Consider the following 19,291-nt stretch of genomic DNA (forward strand, 5'->3'; position numbering starts at 1 on the left):
AATACTGCAGTGTGTCGCTAACAATGTTTATATCACCATACAGTAATTCTGAAATACATCACGAGACAGTCGTGTGTGATAAACTGCATCTCTGCTTCACTGTAGAAAAACAAATTCCCCCTAAAAAGACAAAAAGCAGGTTTAGATTCCCAGCATTGTGGTACCAGTGTTGAAGTGTATTATAAGTGGCATTCACTTTAAATAATGTGTTCATTCAGTGTTTCCAGTGAGATTCCTTCATCTTCATTGTGGCTTAATTACTTACGTTAACTTTATGAGTTGTTGTGACTCTGGTAAATCAAACTGGTCGTGGGAATCTGCTGAATATCTGACACAAGTGTAGATGAAAGAGGAAGCGATCAGATATATTGCTATATTTATATTTTATTCCACCTCTTAAACAAAGCATAACGACAGTGTGTCCTCCAATAATACCGTCTTTGTCTGATAACGGTGTCTGACGTTTGTTGCAGCATCTCTCCCGGTAACGTGCTGACGCCTCTGTGGGAAGAATTAGCAGGACAGACGCCAGATGCTGCAGCAGCCATTAAAATGGGAGAAAACGCTCAGGTAAGCTCACAGGTGTTCAGAGCAGAGTGATCTTTAAGACGCCCTGCGAAGCAACATAAAAACTTGAAACTGTGAAGAACGGCAACGATGAGATGTCTCTGTTGGTAGTGAGGACTTTGATCTTTTCCCACTTTTGGAAAGTGGGAAAAGTTCAGGAACTTTAGCGAAACATGAATCCTGTCATCAGGTTGAATGTTCAAGTTTTTCAGCAGCATTTAACAGATAAGTTGTGAGTAAAGAAAATGCATTACTTTCATTTGAACCCTCTGAACCTCGACACCTGTCAGCAGGTTTTAAAGGCAAGTTATCGTTTTAAAAAAATCCAAAATGAGAGCATTTATCAGAAACTGTAATATTTGTCAAATTTTCAACTTACTGACTGTCCTTGAACATATCATTTGTGACTTGCAGTTCTGTGATGCAGTTGCATCTGGAAAATTAACCAATTTTAATTAGTTTAAATGTGACCCATCTGCACAAAATCAGTCGCATTGTGCCTTGGGCTATTATGCGTAAACAAAACCGGCATGTTGCTACCACATGACGCAAATCACGAGACAGGATACGCTGGCATTGACACACTGCTCGCGGCGCCTGCGCACAAGTGATTTTCGTGGTTTCTGGTGTTACCATCATGCACGCTGACGGTATTTGACAGCGATGTGGAACCTATATGTTATCTACATGTAGAAAACAATTAAATAGACCAACCTACGTAATAAACCCAAAATCAATATTTTATCATGTGTTAACGTAGTTGGGGCTGTATCTGCTGCGACTGACTTCGTGCAGATGGGTCATAAATGTAATGACATTACTCTGTGTTTGTCTAATTTTTTAAAAACACTAAAACATTTGCACTAGATTCGGTAAAAAAGAAAATTAAATCTGCGCTCCTTGGCACAACTGACAAGGTTTACATGACTCAGCTGCTAACAACAGAAAATTCACACAAAACACAACATTTCAGGGACTGTTTGGCTGAACTGCAGACAGCGTTTACACAGACGACAGAGGAAATGAGTATGAAAACTACTTAGAGAGATTGAGACTAAAACACGTGATCAATAAAATAAACGCAGCACGGCTCAAACATGGTATACAGAGGAGAGTCGACGTACAGAGTAGTGTGAAAATATAAACAGTAAAAATATCTACAGCATGTATAGCCTCTATTTTTTTTCCCATATTGGTGACACATGTGGGCACCTGAGCTCTCTCCACCTCTAGTCATGGTTGTGTTTTTCCATTGAGGTGCAGGACTTTATGTTGCAGTGAAATATGAGGCCACAGTGAATAAAAATGTGAGCAACAACAAACAAAAAACACCCAGAAGCTGCTTGTGGTTCAGATGGTTAAAGGAAAGTCCCGTCAGGTTTCTGCTCAGCAGGTGAAGCTGCCAAACTGGAAAACAAATAGAGAGTCTCTGTTTCCTCTAAGTCATTATTATGCTTCAAAGGCTTCAGTTCCTAATGAGCCAAACACTGAATGCTGTTTTTTCTGTCTGGTTGTAAACATCAGCGACTTTAGACCTGATTCTTAGCAGACAGTTTCTGCAACAGGTTGCTTTTTGTTTTTAGCTTCGTTTTCATCACAGTCAGAAAGAAAGCATCTGTCTCCGTTTGCATTTCATTATTCATAGTGGAAAACTACAAGACAAATACCTGCGTGGCAGCGCTTCATCCTTCAGGTGCTGCTGTTGGGTCCAGCTTCTAATAGGAAATAACACTTTTTACACTGTATTTACTTGAGTTATTCAAATAAAGAGGGTAGAGGATGTAAAACTCCCTGCAAGCATTAATCGATTAGTTTCAACCATTAAATTAATCTGCAACTATTTTGATTATAAATCAATCAGTTTGAGTGTTTAAGAAACACTGATCAACATCTTTTAACATTTTCTGACATTTTACAGGCTGAACAACTAATCGATTAATGAAGGACATAACTGATAGAGTAATCGATAATGAAACTGATCATTTGGTGCAGCCTTATTTGGAAATGGATCCAGTGGTGATCAGTGAATTTGCAGGTTTTTTTTGAATGGAGCCTTGCACAGAAAAACAGCTCAGGAACTTCTTTTACAAGCTGCCTTTTACAGGACTGCAGCAAATGGTAGGAACAGCTGCTGCAGGAGTGTTAAAAAACACACATAAACACCAGGAAGTTAGTCGCTGCAACCACAAGTATGTGGAATGAGAAATGACTGGCTCTGCTCTCACACAGCTGATGGGTCGGATGGGGACGGAGGCCGAGTGTGGACTGGCTGCCCTGTATCTCGCCGCCGAAGCCACTTTCTGCACCGGCATCGACCTGCTGCTGAGTGGAGGAGCTGAACTCAACTATGGCTTCAAGAGTCAGATCCCTTCCTGACTGTCCTGACCCTCCACAGCCTCCTCCTCCTCATCCTCCTCTTCCTCCTGGCTGTGAAGCAGCTGGTTTATGCAGATTTTACACACTGTGCTGACTAAAACCGGTTTCAATACAGGGAGGATTTTTCATTCATTATTAATACTACTAATAAAGTTTATTTAGTTCTGCTGATTGCCTGGTGGAGGAAGATTTTTGCATTTGCAGTAACACGACCTGCACCCCTCCCCACTGATGGACCAATCAGCATCCAGCTCTGTGACCTGCAATAACCTCCCTCCTCCTCATCCAATCACGTGTCTGTTTTTTGTGTCACGCCTCCATCACTTCCTCATTGAGACTGTAATAAAACGGGCCAATATAGGTACATTTATGAAATCCTTTTTGTCATCTTTAACAAAAAATAACAGTATAAAATCTACAAACATTCTTTATCCGTATCAAGTCGGTTTATTTTAAATTATTAACCCAGGCAACTAGAAGAAAATACAAAGTGGTCACTTATAAAGGATTACAAATTAACAACGGGTTTATGTTAATATCTTGAAGGGCGTTTTGTGTCCCGGTGCTTTCAACTCAGCTCATCTCGGGTTTCAAAGCGGAACCCAAGTTGACTTTGGGTGTTTGTTTCCACACGAGCGAGTAATCTCGTTTATCATCGTTACGTAGCGGAGATGGCAGCACTGCGGACGGTGAGTTCACAACACTGTCTGTGCTGTTTGTAATCATTGATTTTCTGGGTAAATGATTCACCTAAATAAGAGATAAGATAACCGCTACTGAGCAGAGGAACTGATAAGGTTTATATTCCGGCTTCTGTGTCCCGCCAACACCGAGGGTTGCAAAACACCGTGGAGTGGAGCGGACGCGGCACCAAAGCCCACTCAGAAATATGACGACTAAAATACTTTTGCTTATCGGCTAGGATTCACACATCGTAAAACACAAATGAAAGATGTTTGCAAATCGGCAATGCTTTAAAACAAATTCGGCGTTCTTCCAACCCCACAAAAATTCATTTTGATTTGTTAAATTTGATGTTTTTACGCGGCACAGCTTACAAACTTGCACGTTTTTTCTGGATGGGGGCAGGTAAACAGAGTACTTGTTTTTTGAAAGTGTGCTCTTGGTAGCTTGATAATATGCCGAAGTGTAACACACATGCCACTGACAGTTGAGCAAACAGGAGTGTTTCTATGGCTACGTAGAAAGCAAGTGTTTGTAAAATTGGCATATTTTTGAATGGAATTTGGCGTGAGGCTTTCAGCTTTGTTAGGACACCTATTTACAAACCATGTCACGTGTATTTATGTTTTAGCAGCACGTTTTTCCCTGTGTTTTACATTATACATTAACAAACGTCCGAATCTGATGTTAGCCACAATGCTAGTTGAAGTTAATATTGTCTAATGAAATTTCACTTTCATTCAAAACTCTGTGTCCAAATGGGTTTAGGCAAGAAAACGTTTCATTCATCACACATTCACATGCATACCACAGCTGTAGCTACACACTCATGGCTGCAATAAAAGCAAAACTTGCATCATCCATTTAACTGCATGAAGTCCTGCAGCAGAGTCACTGTGCAGCTTTCTGTAGGAATTTCTACTGTGTTAATTATACTGTTCTATAATCCACAGCCAGATGTGGTTGAGTTTGTGCAGTTGAGCACAAGAGACATGAAGTAGTGTAGTTGGCAAAGCAGCATCAGTATGAGCCATGGCCTTAGATTTCCTCTGGCAGACCCTGACAGAGGAGAATGTTACCATGGAGGAGAAGGTTAGCAGGAATGCAGTTTTAATTTTAAGGTTTCAAGCACAAAAATTGTTTAATTTAAGATCACTTAAAGCAAAACAACAGTATTTATAGCCTAATGAATGCATAACATCAGCAAGTGCTCTGCATACAAGAAAGCATTTCAGTATTTGAGAATAAATTATTTAAACTGACAATACATTTAATTACATGCATCGCACACATATATACATTTATGCAGATGTATATGTTTGGCTATAGGTTTCATTAGAATATTTTCCACAATAGTCAGTGGTTGTGTTTGCTTCTAATTCATATTTTAAGAGTGAGAAACGATTCAGCTGTGATGAAAGAAGACCTGCCCTTGCCATTCCTTTAGAGACAAACGCAGGTGTCCTAGACATCGAGGAACAAGCGTCTCCAGCATGTCAAACTCAGCACCATGTTGGGAATGTGAACCTCACTCTGTATGTTTAAGGATTAACTATGAGATTGCCAAGCGCACAACCGGCTTCACAAGTCTCAAACTGCCTGGGCGACTTATTCATATGCAAGTTGAACAAGTAAGAGGAGCAGATTACATCCTGTTAAAAGTCAGTATAAGATTAAAACAGCTCGTTACGTTTCCTGAACTGCCATCGCTTCACTGACACATCTCTGCTCTTTTCTTACACCAGGATATTGTCGTCTGTGTGTTCGCTGGTCATTTATCTTACATTGCCGCCCTTTGTCACCTTGCATTCCTGCTTGTGCAGAGTCGCCTGCATATGTGCCCGATTCTATTTACAGTGGAGCACTTGGCGCAGGCACGCGTTAGCAGCTACATACATTGAATGGCAGAGAAAATGATTGGTGCTGATTCACACACACCCACAAAACACAATGTCACACACTGTGTCCCTTGTTACATTACTGTCACCTGGAAAACCTCGACATTGTGCAGTAAAACCTTTTCTCGTATTGAATAAAGAGCTTGTTAATGCTTAATTTCCAGGCACTCCATGGACGACTTGTTCAGGCCCTTCCTTTCTCATTTGGCTCCCTGCGGTTCGCCAGCTCCTTCAAGGTACAAACTTTAACTCTTTCCTTCCTGCCAGGTAAGACCCGTGTTGTTGCCCCTCAGCTCGGTGTAGCTGACGTGACTGTACACGTCTGGCTGCTCACAACATGTTCATGAAGCTTTATGGAAGACTTTTCTGAAGAGAGATTTAAAATGTTTCTCCTCCTCTGTGTTTCTCTCATTGTCTGCCTGTTGTAATTTTTAAATCAGTTTAATTAAACCCCATTAATTGTGGCTAATTGACCAGAAAACTGTCCACTGATTCTGTGTAACATCCACTAATTGTCCTTTAACAGCATGCTCTGCCAGTAATTTAAAAACGATCACTGTATTCGTCGCCTGCTCTGCTCTTGTCCCTCCTCCTCCTTCTTCTTCTTCTTCTTCTTCTTCTTTGGTCCTCACTCGCCCTCCTCAGGCAGCAGATCTGACCATCGAACGCAACCCGGCATGCAAACCGAAGCCCGAGCCGTCCAGCTTGGTGTTCGGCAAACAGTTCTCTGACCACATGTTGACCATCAACTGGTCGGACAAGGACGGCTGGGAGGCTCCTCAGATCAAACCTTTCCAGAACCTGTCGCTGCACCCGGCCTCCTCTGCGCTGCACTACTCCATAGAGGTGAAGCTTGCACATCACATCTGCTGTAGTCCTGAAGCTTTAACCGAACGGAAAACAAAGAGGATCCAGGGAATCATTGGAATTGTTGGGTTTTCATGTATATATTGGCAGGTCAAAACTTTATGCTACCTCAGGGTAATTAGCTATTCTGTTAAATTAGTTACATGTTGCATTACAGGTTCTCAACCTTAATATTTATTATCGCTAGGGAGAGTAGTGTTTTATCAAACTTTTGCAGGTTTTAATCCCTAGTAACCAAGCTTGTTCTCACAGCTAGGTAGACTGTCTGTGGCGTACAGATACATATACGTATAGGCATCATGCACTGTGTATTATTGATTGTATTGTATTTGTGTATTTTAAAGCCTTGTGAGTTAATATTTTTTTCAGTCTATGACCCACCAAGGGACAACAGACGCAGACTAGCATTTGTGCTAACTCTGGCACATTTATAATATGTATTTTTTCCGTTTTCATTAATGTGCACTGTCCCTTTTAAATAAATAAACACATATGTAAATTACTCCCATAAACTCACACCATAAATAACGCTGTAAGGTCTTGACCTTACTATTTACACTTGTTAGGTTATTTTTGTAATAACCAACATAATCTATTTACTGGAGGAAGGTTTGAGCTTTATTAAAAAAAAAATTATCTAATGTTGCATGCCTAGGATCATATTTGCTTTCATTATTTGTCTAATTTGACATTTGCTTTATTTGAAAGCACTTTATAGTGTAAATATATATGTAAGTATATGTATGTAACTTTAGTTTTAAAAAAGAAAAAGTGCCATACAAATAAAGTTCTTATTATTACTGATATAGTCAACTTTATGTTAATAGCACATTTAAAAACAACCAAGGTTGACTAAAGTACTTTCCAAGCTGTAGGCCAAGACGTTTATATAAAACAGCTAATGACTGATGATTCCTGCATGCTTGTCATTGTACAATTCTATTTGTGCTTCTCTTGTATGAATCTTGCTGAACAGGTTGAAACTTCTTCTTGAGTTAGAAACTAGCCACTCTAGGGCTGGAAGCCACGGCCACGGTGAAGCTGCAGGAAAACACATAGATCAAAATCTGACTGTTAAACAAATAAAGTGAAGAAGCTGTTAAATGAGCAGTAAAATAGGCAAAGACACTTTCTCTGCACGTTTTCCACATTGCTTGACAGCATGTCGTGTGTTTTTCTCTCCAGCTGTTTGAGGGCATGAAGGCATTCCGTGGAGTCGACAACCACATCCGTCTGTTCAGGCCAATGCTGAACATGGAAAGGATGCATCGCAGCGCTGACAGAAGCTGTCTCCCTGTGAGTCTTTACTCCACCTCGTTCTCAGAAACTTCCACGCCACCTTATATCAGGTCAAAGTCAGTATTTTGTCGCATAGCGTATTATTCTGATCAGAGTGGAAACAGCTCTGAAAAAAACATTTATAGCAACACTGAGGCCTTGTTCAGACTGTAGGTAGAGCCCAGTCTCTGTCGGTGGAGCTGCCAAGCAGACCGAAGGCTCTGGCAAAGAAAATGTAGTAGACTCAGGCTCAATTTTGCTGCAATACATCATCTGGCAAAGAGCTACAGCAGCCAAATACATGCAAGTTCACATTTCTGGTGAATGACTTTGAATGTAAAAGACAAGATTAAATAATTATGGATCAGTAGTGCTAACTTTTCATTTCTCAAATCAGTCTACTAGACAAGGTTGTACGAGATGTGTCAGAAAAGTTCAAGGTCTGGTGTTAGAAAAGATATATTTCAAATCCAAACTACAAGCTACAAGTTTTCCCCTTCAAAGTAATCCCCCTGGAGTCTAACACACTTCCCCAGCCTTCTCTGCCATGCTGCCATGCACTCCTGGAAGGATTCTTCTGGGATCCTCCTTAGCTCCATCATCACAGCCATCTTGATGTCGTCCATGTCCTCAAAACGAGTCCCCTTGATGACCCCCTTGAGCTTGGGGAAGAGGAAAAAATCCCACGGAGCCAGGTGGGGTGAGTAGAGAGGTTGCTCCAGCACGGTAATGTTCTTCTCAGCCAGGAACTGTCGGATGCTCAGGGCATTGTGAGCAGGTGTGTTGTCATGGTGAAGCAACCACCACTTGTCCTGCCACAACTCTCACCTCTTCTCGCGCACTGAACGAAGCAAACGCCACAGGATCTCTTTGTAGACGTGCTGGTTGATCGTCTGATAGGGGAAAACTTGTAGTTTGTAGTTTGGGTTTGAAATATATTTTTTGTGACACCAGTCCTGGAACTTTTCTGACACACCTCGTATGCATAGATAGACACATGGATTTCTTTATTACTGTGTTCATCACAAAAAACACTTTTCAAAAAATATTTGCTTGATAAAACAAGTTTAAAAAGATAAAAACTCTTAGTGCAAATTACAGTTGAATGCGAAAATTAACGACACAAGACACAGCATGACACGGCACACCCTGAAATAGCAACACAATACATAAACACACAAGACTCAACACAATGCAGTAAGACAGAACAGTCAGTGTACAGTTCTAGTATAGTGAAGGTAAAGAAGCCTTCAAATGAAAACTGTCTGATTAGCAGCTGCAGAAGTGGGGTGTTGTCTGTTCGGTTAAGTCTGAAGTCAAGTCTGTGACTAAAAGAAAAACAATCAGTGGAGAAATTTTTACTTTAGGCTCCATTCATGTGTGGACAACTGAGCCGTAGTTTATCAAACCTCTGCAGCCACGTACAACCCTTTACCCTCAATAATCTGCTGCTTAAACTGAACCAACTGGTCTGTCTTTAACTCTCACTGGAGGCTGAAGCCACACAAGAACACCCAGAAAACATTTGAGCAACATGATTGTCAATCAGTGCAGCTCCCAGATGAAACTCTTCAGGCTGTTTACACACAGAGCTCATTTACTCAGAGTAAGAAAAATCCTGGAAACTTGGTTGAAATCTGCCTCTGTAATGTTTGTCAGTCTGCAGCAGAAAATGTTGCCTTCAGGTGCCTTTAGTGTTTCGGTTGTGTAGAGGAAAACAGCAGATTGTATAACATTTAATTCTAAAGATAAGAGTATTTTTACATTAGAATGATGTTTGGTTTGAAACAGTTTATATAGAAGTCTCATTACACTGAATGAAACATAATTTTTTATGAGCAAACAGGATGAAAGAGGCAGATGACTGATGAAATATCACCATCTGACTGTTGCGGTGTTTCTCCCGTGCAGCTCTTTGATAAAGCCGAGCTGCTGGAGTGCATCAGGAAGCTGGTGGAGGTGGACCAGGAGTGGGTCCCCTACTCTCAGGACGCCAGCCTCTACATCAGGCCCACCTTCATAGGAATCGAGGTGAGCTTCAGCCCTGCCGAGTAAATCAACCAGCGGGGTCAGTGTGGTCCTCCTCCTCCTCACCTGTCTACTCCTCTCTCTCTCTCTCCTCACCCGCCTCACCCAGCCGTCTCTCGGCGTCTCTCGGGCAGGAAAAGCCATGATCTTTGTCATCGTCGGCCCAGTGGGACCTTACTTCGCCACAGGATCCTTCAACCCAGTTTCCCTGCTGGCAGATCCAGCGTTTGTCAGAGCGTGGCAGGGAGGAGTCGGTGCCTACAAGATGGGAGGGTGAGTTTGGATCTTTCTTTATCTGTAGACGTGGCAAGTTACAAGTTGTTGTTTTTTTACTTTCTTTCTGAGGTTGAGTTGTACGACTGTCATAAATATCACCTGTTGAAAGTCTGGTTTGGTATCAATCACCGATTTTTCTCTGAGATTTGCACAAAAAAGCAATAACAAATTTTACACCACTGAAATCCGCAGATAAAAACACAACTTTAGTGGCATTGGGGAACCTGAAACAATTAGAAAATCACTTGTAATTCTCAATACAGTGCCTCACAATAACAAAGTGGTCCATTACTAGCAGAGAACAGTTCATGTCCGCTACGGTGGAGGATGTTCCCTCACAGCTGCCTGCATAAAGACTGAGACATCTGTTAGAGTGAGACAAGAAAACATTTCGATTTCTCATTAAAACTGTCGCTCATAAGTTGCCATGAATAGACAAAATATGACAATAACTTGATAAAATAAAAAAACAAACATTATTTAACACTGTTCAGATTGTTTGAAAACAATCTCTGTTCAAAACGTTCCAGCTCTATTTCAGAAGTACTCTCCATGCAGACGACGTGGCTGAAAACACGTGAGCATCATGTACGCTGAACATGCCGCTGTAAACATGAAGCACACGGTCGGTTGCTTAGTTGTAGAAAATTCTACAGCAACAGTGATTTCTGTAGCAGCAGTTCACAACCCAAGTAAGGTATGAACCTCCCAGTATTATAGACAGAAACCTGAACAACCAGTGATTCCCTTTGAGCAGCTCTGTGGCAACAGTAGGAAGCAAAAAGCTCCCTTTTTAAGAGATAAATAGATAGATAGATAGATAGATAGATAGATAGATAGATAGATAGATAGATAGGACAAAGTAATATTGGAGATGAAACCAGTAAATTGGTGCAGCAGCGCTTGTAGACTTGTAGCTGCTAGTGCAAAACAAGTGTAAAGAAAAAACAGCACATATTTATTATTGTTGCCATTTCAAACATATCCTCATTACGCAAAGCAACAATACAGAAACTGAGGTGAGGTACTTTAGAACCTCACTTCAACTGTAATTAATTGCATTTGTGGCCCAAATGTATAGAAAGACATTTGGTTTTTTATGTAATTAAAACGCTTCAGTTGGGACACTAGGTGTAAAAATAGCAGAAGTTGTGTGTCGTATTATTGTGACGTTAGCCTATGAAAAGCTGGTAGCTTATTTAAGAAGAATAACAACAATTAAGTGATGCTGCTTTTTGCACAATTAAAGTGCTGTAATGAAAGCGTGTAGAATTCTGAAGTAGTTTATTTGCTGTCCTGGCTGGGGGAAGCTTCTGGAGCGCTCAGCAGTGGATCTGGACAAAGTTCAAGTATTTGGATTTTCCACTTTGCTTTCAGAAAGGCAGCTACCGAACATTACAGTGTCAGGATCAAATCAGGACCAAAAAGAGACGAGACAAGGTTGAGTATGTAGCAATGCTTGTTTCAGTGGGTGTGTCGGCTTCAAAGCAGAGTGTTAGAAATCAACAGTCATTAAAATGTTCTGGGTCACTGATACAACTGGTTCCACCTGTTGAACATTTGATGAACCTGAAGTCTCTGCTGTGACAGTCTGCCGTGACAACGTTGAGCCGTTTGAGGTCAAAAATAATGAAAGAAGAACTGAGGTGAGACGAGTGCAGGAAGCAAACAGCAGCAGATTCTTCGATCAGGAGTGAAGCTTTTTAAAGACACTCGGTTTAATCTCTGTCCGTCCTCTCAGCCTGTAATCACAGACCTGCCTCCACACGACTGCAGCCTGAAGCAGCACCTGCTCAGCTCCGCTCCGGTTACATAACGTCGGCTCACTAAGCCAACAGTCTGAGCTCCTCCCGTCACAAGGCCAACGGTGCAGTTCAGCTATGGAGCCTGATTTAGCAGCAGCGGTCATGAGACTCCAGCAGGGCCGGCAGAAATTTAGGACAGGAAACCCGCTACAATATGTTTATTAACTGTGTGGATTTGATGTTGAGGATGTTGAAATACTCCCTCGAAACATGGACCTTTTTTTGATGTTGTTGTACATTCACTTTATTTGTTTAGCCATTCCTGACATTATGTATTGAGTATTGATCTACTGGTATGTATAAAATACTAAAACTGTTTTGGTTTCTTTAATCAATGAGGGATTTTTTGGGGAAAACAACAAGCAAATTGCAAAGTTGTTGTCCTTTATGAACACCAGTAGAAAGACGATGTTAGTTGCATGGAGAGGAAAATGTCTCACCAGTTTTGTGTCATCTGATCAGCTCTTATAGCGACCACTGATCAGACTGTTTAGATCTAATGTCTAGATCAGAGCCCAACTTGATGAAGACCAACTTTTCTAATCACAAGTTTGTCTTAAAGATGTCCTAAAAAAAACTCAATTTAGCAAAGAAAAAACTCCCCCAAAATAGTTTATTTTTTTTTGACAAATGGACCCCAGGAAAAGTAGTCAATAGTCCAGGGGTCCGTTTCACAAAGCAGGTTTAGTGAAAACTATGAGTCTGTTGCTTTGTGAAACTGACCCCAGGACAGACAGACGTGTGGAAAAAAAACAACAAAGCAGAAAACAATACAGACAATTGAGATGACGAAGAAATCTAAAGTAAATGTAAAGAATGTGCTACAAGACCATAAACTACAATCAGCTGGTGAGGAGCCTGATATTGAAGGAGACTGAGGGATTGCTAAAAAGGACGGTGACTATTAAAAGCACAGAAACACTGCTCATGTTGCTCTGCTTTTCTTTTTGACACAACAACCAGAATGTCATCACAGAGGGATTGTATGTCCGGACTTTTTGTTTGTCACCTTGTTTTTCCTGCTCATCCTCGCAGGGTGACCAAACACGATGCTCAGTCTGTGTTCAGTGAAGACAGTAGCTCCGTGTCACCCTTTTTGACTTCAGTCTTTGCCTTTGATGACCAAACCATCATTTTTTCTTGAGTAAATTAAACCCTTATTAACAAAACTGGTGAGATTCTCAACTTTTATCGTTGTTGTTTCAGCTAAAACCTCTTTCAGGGCACAAAAAATTCTCCTCTGCAGAAAAATCCTTATTTTGGTGACACATTTCTATAGTCAAGCGTGACTCGTCGCTGGACTCTACACTGTGAACGTCATTGTTCAGTGATGTTTCCACAAGTCATGCGTGTCCTGCATATTTCTCACAGTGTTCTTGGCAATTCTTAGGTTACATGTTTCGGTAGTCGAGAGGGTTGTGTTTCACTTGTTCACAGAAGTTAGTTGAAGGGTTTATGTTTTAAAATAACAATAAGCTGTTGTTCACACGGATGGTATTTATCAGGAGGATTCTTCCTTCTCAGGACGAACACCTTTCTGTCTGGTGTTACTTCATTCATGTTGCTGCTTTTCAGCTAAGTTTCAATGATGTATTTTGAAAAGTTTGTGTAAAACAATTCAAACCACATGTAGAGATTAAGGGAGAATACATACAGAGTGTGCACAGATCCCTAAAAAGTGTCAGTTTATCTGAAATCAATTGAAATGAATTGTTCTTAAAACATACATGAGGTCCTTAAATCTTTACTTCACAAGTCTTTGAAATGTTACAGACACAGCAGATGAGATTTAAACAGTTTTGTAGCATTTAAAAATGTAAAATAAAACAAAACAGACATAGAAAATGCATTTGACGGATCTCAAAATTCCGTCAAAATGGAGAAAAAAAAGCCTCGACAACAGTTGCTCATTAACAGACGTGTTAACTGAAGAAAAACAGCAAAAAAAAGACACAAAAAATAAATTGGCCACATTGTTTTGAGGAACAATGTCAAATGCAATCCAGGTTAATACAATTTACTTGCATTACAGAGATGGAAACCCAACTTCTGGTGGCATTTTCTTAGATTTTCTTCCAAGTCAGTTGTCAGGAATTCAGAGTTCCCTGTTGCTATCGATGCAGAATTATTAGTGCCTGCAGCAGGTAGCTGTTACATCATGCCACCTTAGGGTTGGTTTCAACCTGTCACTGGTAGTAAATATGAAAAATATGACAAATTTTAGATGCAATAGATGTTGGGGAGGGATTTGTGGGAGGATGTAGCTAGTCTTAATCATAGACTGTGCGTAAAAGATGGCTGTAACCACCACAAAGTCACCCACTGGTTTGTGGATTACAGTTTTAAACTTTGAATGCATTCAAAAGGTCGCCTCCTGCTGACTGTTGGAGAGAATGCAGGTTTAAGTCGCTGTGCTCTTTCGCTGTGGTAACTAACATTACAACAATCATCAGTGGTCTTGAAAGCTGTTTGGTTTAACACGAGTGAACCTGCAGATACCCCAGTACTCCCCGTAAACAGAAAATGCTATTCAGAAAAACACAACAGCTACTTAATGGAACATCCCGGCTACTTCTTGAAACCCATTCTTTCTGTCCAAGCCGGTCTCTTCATATTTATTGAGTGCGTTTATATTTATTTTGTCTCTTTCCAGGAATTACGGTCCTACAATAGCGGTGCAGAACGAGGCGGTGAAGCGAGGCTGCCAGCAGGTTTTGTGGCTGTACGGAGAGAAGGAGGAGATCACTGAGGTCGGCACCATGAACCTCTTCATCTACTGGACCAATGAAAAAGGAGGTCAGACTCTTTCTATGATTCATTCGTCTCAGCAGAAGCTCTGCTCCGTCACAGATCTTCAGATGTTTGTTGTGTGTCTGCAGAGAGGGAGCTGGTGACGCCTCCTCTGGACGGCATCATTCTCCCAGGAGTCACCAGACAGTCTCTGCTGGACCTGGCCAGAGGATGGGTAGGTCGACCACAGCTGTTATAGTAACCGCTGTAATGTGAGCAAGTTCTTAGCCAAGTGGAGGTGCAGCCCTAAATGTCTACTGCTGTGCATCTTAAATTAACTGTAGCAGCAGCAAGAAATGTCTCCATAGAAACCCTGTGTTTATGGAGAAGAGAAATCCTGTTCAGCTATGAAACTGCTTTTAGAGCCACAAATCAAAACCTTGATAGATTCCATCAAAACCATCGAGGCTCCAGTATTTCATCAGCATGATTTTTTGTATTAGATGCCCTTTCTGATCCCAAATTCTTCCTTCTGCCATCTTGGCAGTGCTGGGGCTTGAACCCCTGACCTCCAGATCAGCAGCCCAAAGCCTTAACTACTGAGCTCCTTAAACGAGTCTCACAATTGCTGGACGAATTACAAGTGTGATTACAGAAAGTGTGACTGCTAGAGTTCAACACATGGAAAAGAGGAGGCTGGCATTAAATCTGCAACTTTACAATAGCAGGTGGTTTGAGCCCTCAGGGGGGGGGATTCACGCTATACGGAATTACAAAACCTCAATCCGAAACTAGTAAAAACACAAATATTTCTAAGTTTTATCCTCTTCTTTGCTTTTTTTTGTGATGTAGTTTACATATCCGGGCCTCTAGTCTTGAACCTGCTCAGAGATCATTCTGATCGTCTACCAGTGATGAGGAGTCCCATCTCATCTTTGCCCTCTTGTGTTCAGGGGGAGTTCAAGGTGACGGAGCGCAACATGGTCATGAAGGAGCTGCTCAGTGCTCTGGATGCTGGAAGAGTCCTGGAGGTGTTTGGAGCAGGGACGGCCTGCGTCGTCTGTCCCGTCGGCAGCCTCCTCTACAAAGGAAAGGTAGGAGTTCACCTCTTGTCCCTCGCTGACTGCGTCGGGTGACTTGAGTTCTTTGACGTTCTTCACTTTCTCTGATTTGTAGCTGTTGTGTTTTTTTCCTATAATGTGTTCAGTCTGTTGGACTCATTAGTCCTTTTCAGACATGGAACATTTAACAGTCAATTTGTCTGGGTTTTAAATTGATGGATTTATCGGAAATCAGTAGCTTTTACATTAATGTTCCTTATGGCTTTATATATAAATGAGGGTCCTGGAAGTTTGAACAATGTGTGAGATGAATGTGGTTTGTGGGAATAGCAAGATCAGCAATGGCTACAGTTTGTGTTCTGGTCCCGAGGGAGGACTGTGATGAATCAGGACTCAAATGTCATACCAGTATCTGCTCCTCTTGTTTCAGACGTACCAGATCCCCACCATGCAGAACGGTCCGGACCTGGCAAAGAGGTTCCACAAAGAGCTTACTGATATTCAGGTAGGATTAGCACACTCTATTTATTACAGCTTCCTTAAAACGGAGTTAAGCAACTTGCATATCAACGCCTCCAAGTGGCAGCAAAAGAGAACATATTTCCACTCGTTCTATGCAGAAGTATCCGTCTTCAGTGTGTTTTACACCTTTTTACAGCAAAGACAACCAAACTTACACAGGACATGGCTGTATTTTTAAATTAAAGTTCAACAGTCTGTTCATGTTAGTTGTGTCATCAAAAAGAAAAAGTACATTACATCCTTTTTGTGTTATTTTGAACTATGCTAAGTGCACAGTAGCATGCAAAAGTTTGGGCTCTGGTCAAAACTTGTGTAATTGTGAATATTTAAAGGTGGAAACTGAGATTCTGGACAAAGATTGTTTATATTTAGCTTATTAGCGTATTTAGATTGTCATCCAGAGGACTATTTAAATCAATACTTCTTTGTTTTTAAACTAAAGTTTAATAGTGTTTAAAAACTAGCTTACTGCTAACTTCTCACTCCCCTCAACCTTGTGAATCCTCTTTTTTTTCGTGGATCTTTTGACCCTTTAACCCTAAATGGTGCTTCACTGTTTGCTTTTGGGATCTGAAGTAGAATTTAGACCAGGAAATGGTTATTACATTAGACTTAAGCAGATTTCAGAGTGTCCTGTGCACGTTCACACTCGTGCACGGAGGAGAAGGGAGCAGTTGGAGTAACTATCTGAATATCTGAGCGTCAGCGGTCTCCAGACTCCACCTTCAACTATTCACTGTCACAGAAGTTGCACAGTAGTTTGTCTTTAAGCTGCAGGTGTCCACATTGTAACATGAGATATTTACGCAGAAAGATTTGGTTACTTCTCAACACGGTTGCAGCTCTAGCTCATATTGTAAATTCAAAACGTCTCACAGTGCAGATTCAACTTTTAACATCCACATTTTCTGATTAACTTATTCTTCCCTCTCTTCCTTTCTCCATCCAGTATGGACAAAAACCCAGCGACTGGGCACCACTGGTTGTTTAAGCAGCCATTTTGCACTTGCCGGTTGTATCAACAGTTAGTCCCACAATTCCAGTTTGATGACCAGCAGCCCCCACTGCCCCCCCACCTCAGCCCACTAATACACTCCTGCTTATTACTCACCAGCCCGAGGAGACGGACGCTTCTCTCCCGTCGGTCGTCTCGGGCGGCTTCAACAAGACTCCTTTCTCTGCAGACTGTCATAGGAAAACATAGTAGTTGGTGGTTTGAATGTAACAGCTTACATTGGAAAGCAGTATTTACTATATGCAACGACACAAGCCTGAGGAGGAAAGAAAAAATCTGTTACTGGAGGGAAAAGTTAAGCGAGCAACCAGATGATGAAAGTAGATCCTGGTATCTACCACACCAGCATCTGACTGCTTCATGAGAGCAGGGCTCATGTTTAACAGCACAAACGTTCATTTTCATCGCATTCTGCCATTAACAAAACAGGCACAAACTGACATATTTCAGGTGTAGCAGGTGAGATATTTACTAAAGTAAAGCAGCTACATATTCGATGTGTAGGTGTTTGATATCAGCGTCTTGGCCTTCTGTAAAGTACTGTTTCTCATCATTAAACGCATTACAATGTATGTATCAATAAGAAACGTTAACTATATCTGGTACTACTTGCAACAACCTGTGGTGTCTTCTCCTAAACGTCTAACTGTTAAGTAGTTTAAATAGGAACCAGACCTGTGAGGATTTTGTTACTGTCGTGTACATATAAAGCTCCGAGCGAGAACTGCTGCAGTTTTAGGGCCACGTCACTTTGACACCAGAGTTTGCACTGACCTCGGTAAACGTCAGGTATGTATCCGAGCGTGAATCGGCTTTTTAAAGAGAGGAAACACGGGTGGGTTTTTATGTTTGTTGGTTTTATTTGTTCGAATGCGACTGTACAAAGAGTGAGGTTACAAAAAAAGTCGAACTAAACATCGGCACGCACAAATGGTAGGACGGCAGGAAGCCTACACGCTGTGGAAGAGAACGACTGTTAGAGGCTGGCACTAGTTTTTGTGTTATCGTAACAACAATGTATAGTAACAAATATACTGTGCTGTTATTTTAGAGGCTTTTAAATTATTATTTCTTCCTTGTCTTGATGTGAAATTTGGCCAACTGTCTTCCAAAGCCCTCTCACAGTATCACCTGTGTTTTGCTGTCTTTTCTTTGCTGTTTTCTTTTTTCCACTTTGAATGTATTTGTACACATACTTTCCATCTCCTCTGTCTAAGTGCCTGACCTGTCCGTTAGTTTGTTCTTCTGTGGATCTACAGCTGCTGATATATTTTTTTTTCTAGTTTGTGCACTAGGGGATATAGCTGGATACTTCAAGCAATACCAGTGTAGTTGTTTTTTTTTTTTTTAATGTGCTGTTACTTTTACTCGGTTGTTAAGTTTTTACAATAAACTTGATTTGAGTTTAGTGACTCTCTGTCCTTGGATTCATTGAGTTTTCCATGTGAGATTTTGTACATTCTAATTTCTTAATTTGTCAGATCCGTTTTCATCATTAATAACACTGTGTTGTCTCAACCTGAATATTTAAACTTGTTTGGAAAATGTCGATCGCATTTCTCTCCTGGAAACATCTTTGACTCAGCTGTTGTTTTAAATGTGCAACATAAGTAATAGTAATTTACCTTGAATTCTTTCATTCATAAGATTATCTGTACTTCAGTTAACTTTAGACACACTTTATTTGATGTTGGTTGTATTTTTGCTGTAAAGCTACACGCCAACAAAATGTTTATCACTAAAATGTGTTTTATAATTAAAATTTCCAATTTTCCAATTATTCTTGTTTCATTTTAACATATCAGAGTCACGGGTTTGTAAAGAGGGAATTTTAAATATCTCTTTTTATTGCTCCGTTAATCAGAAAACACAGTCAACAGCCAGAAGAAAACTAAAGCACATTTTCGCCGTCTTTAGGAACTCCATGTTGTATAAATCTGACTGAATGATATATGCAACCCCTCTGTAAAAAGCTTCAGAATATTGAAAGGAATAAAACCGTTTTCTCTCCACTATAGTGTAAGAATACTGTTATGGAAGCAAAATCTTAATATTGACGGGTACATAAACAATGTTTGGTTTTTCCTGTAGTGTCTCACCTTAATATCATGTCAGGTCCTGCCTTGTGTGAACAGGCCTAAAATTTTCCACACTAGAAGCTTTCAAAGTTTTTAAATGTCAAAA

General features: G+C 40.8%; 1 protein-coding gene across 2 annotated transcripts in view; it reads left to right on the forward strand.

Annotated features, from left to right (window-relative positions):
- Positions 1-18,519, forward strand: part of LOC103368192 (branched-chain-amino-acid aminotransferase, cytosolic-like) — a 24,093-nt gene extending 5,574 nt beyond the window's left edge. The window contains exons 8-18 of one of the 2 annotated variants that reach the window (XM_008296471.1): positions 474-570; positions 5,690-5,761; positions 6,171-6,371; positions 7,578-7,688; positions 9,582-9,701; positions 9,808-9,971; positions 14,433-14,575; positions 14,659-14,744; positions 15,463-15,603; positions 16,001-16,075; positions 17,042-18,519. In XM_008296471.1, the coding sequence (XP_008294693.1) occupies positions 474-570; positions 5,690-5,761; positions 6,171-6,371; positions 7,578-7,688; positions 9,582-9,701; positions 9,808-9,971; positions 14,433-14,575; positions 14,659-14,744; positions 15,463-15,603; positions 16,001-16,075; positions 17,042-17,083 (1,252 nt within the window). In that variant the 3' untranslated portion in view covers positions 17,084-18,519. Of the gene's footprint in view, positions 1-473; positions 571-2,942; positions 3,633-5,689; positions 5,762-6,170; positions 6,372-7,577; positions 7,689-9,581; positions 9,702-9,807; positions 9,972-14,432; positions 14,576-14,658; positions 14,745-15,462; positions 15,604-16,000; positions 16,076-17,041 lie in introns of those variants that run through there. The other variant, XM_008296470.1, reaches the window with a different exon arrangement.
- Positions 18,520-19,291: the final 772 nt, after the last annotated feature.

The sequence above is a fragment of the Stegastes partitus genome, unplaced genomic scaffold (genome assembly GCF_000690725.1).
Source record: "Stegastes partitus isolate 25-593 unplaced genomic scaffold, Stegastes_partitus-1.0.2 Scaffold1130, whole genome shotgun sequence".
Taxonomy (NCBI): Eukaryota; Metazoa; Chordata; class Actinopteri; family Pomacentridae; genus Stegastes; species Stegastes partitus.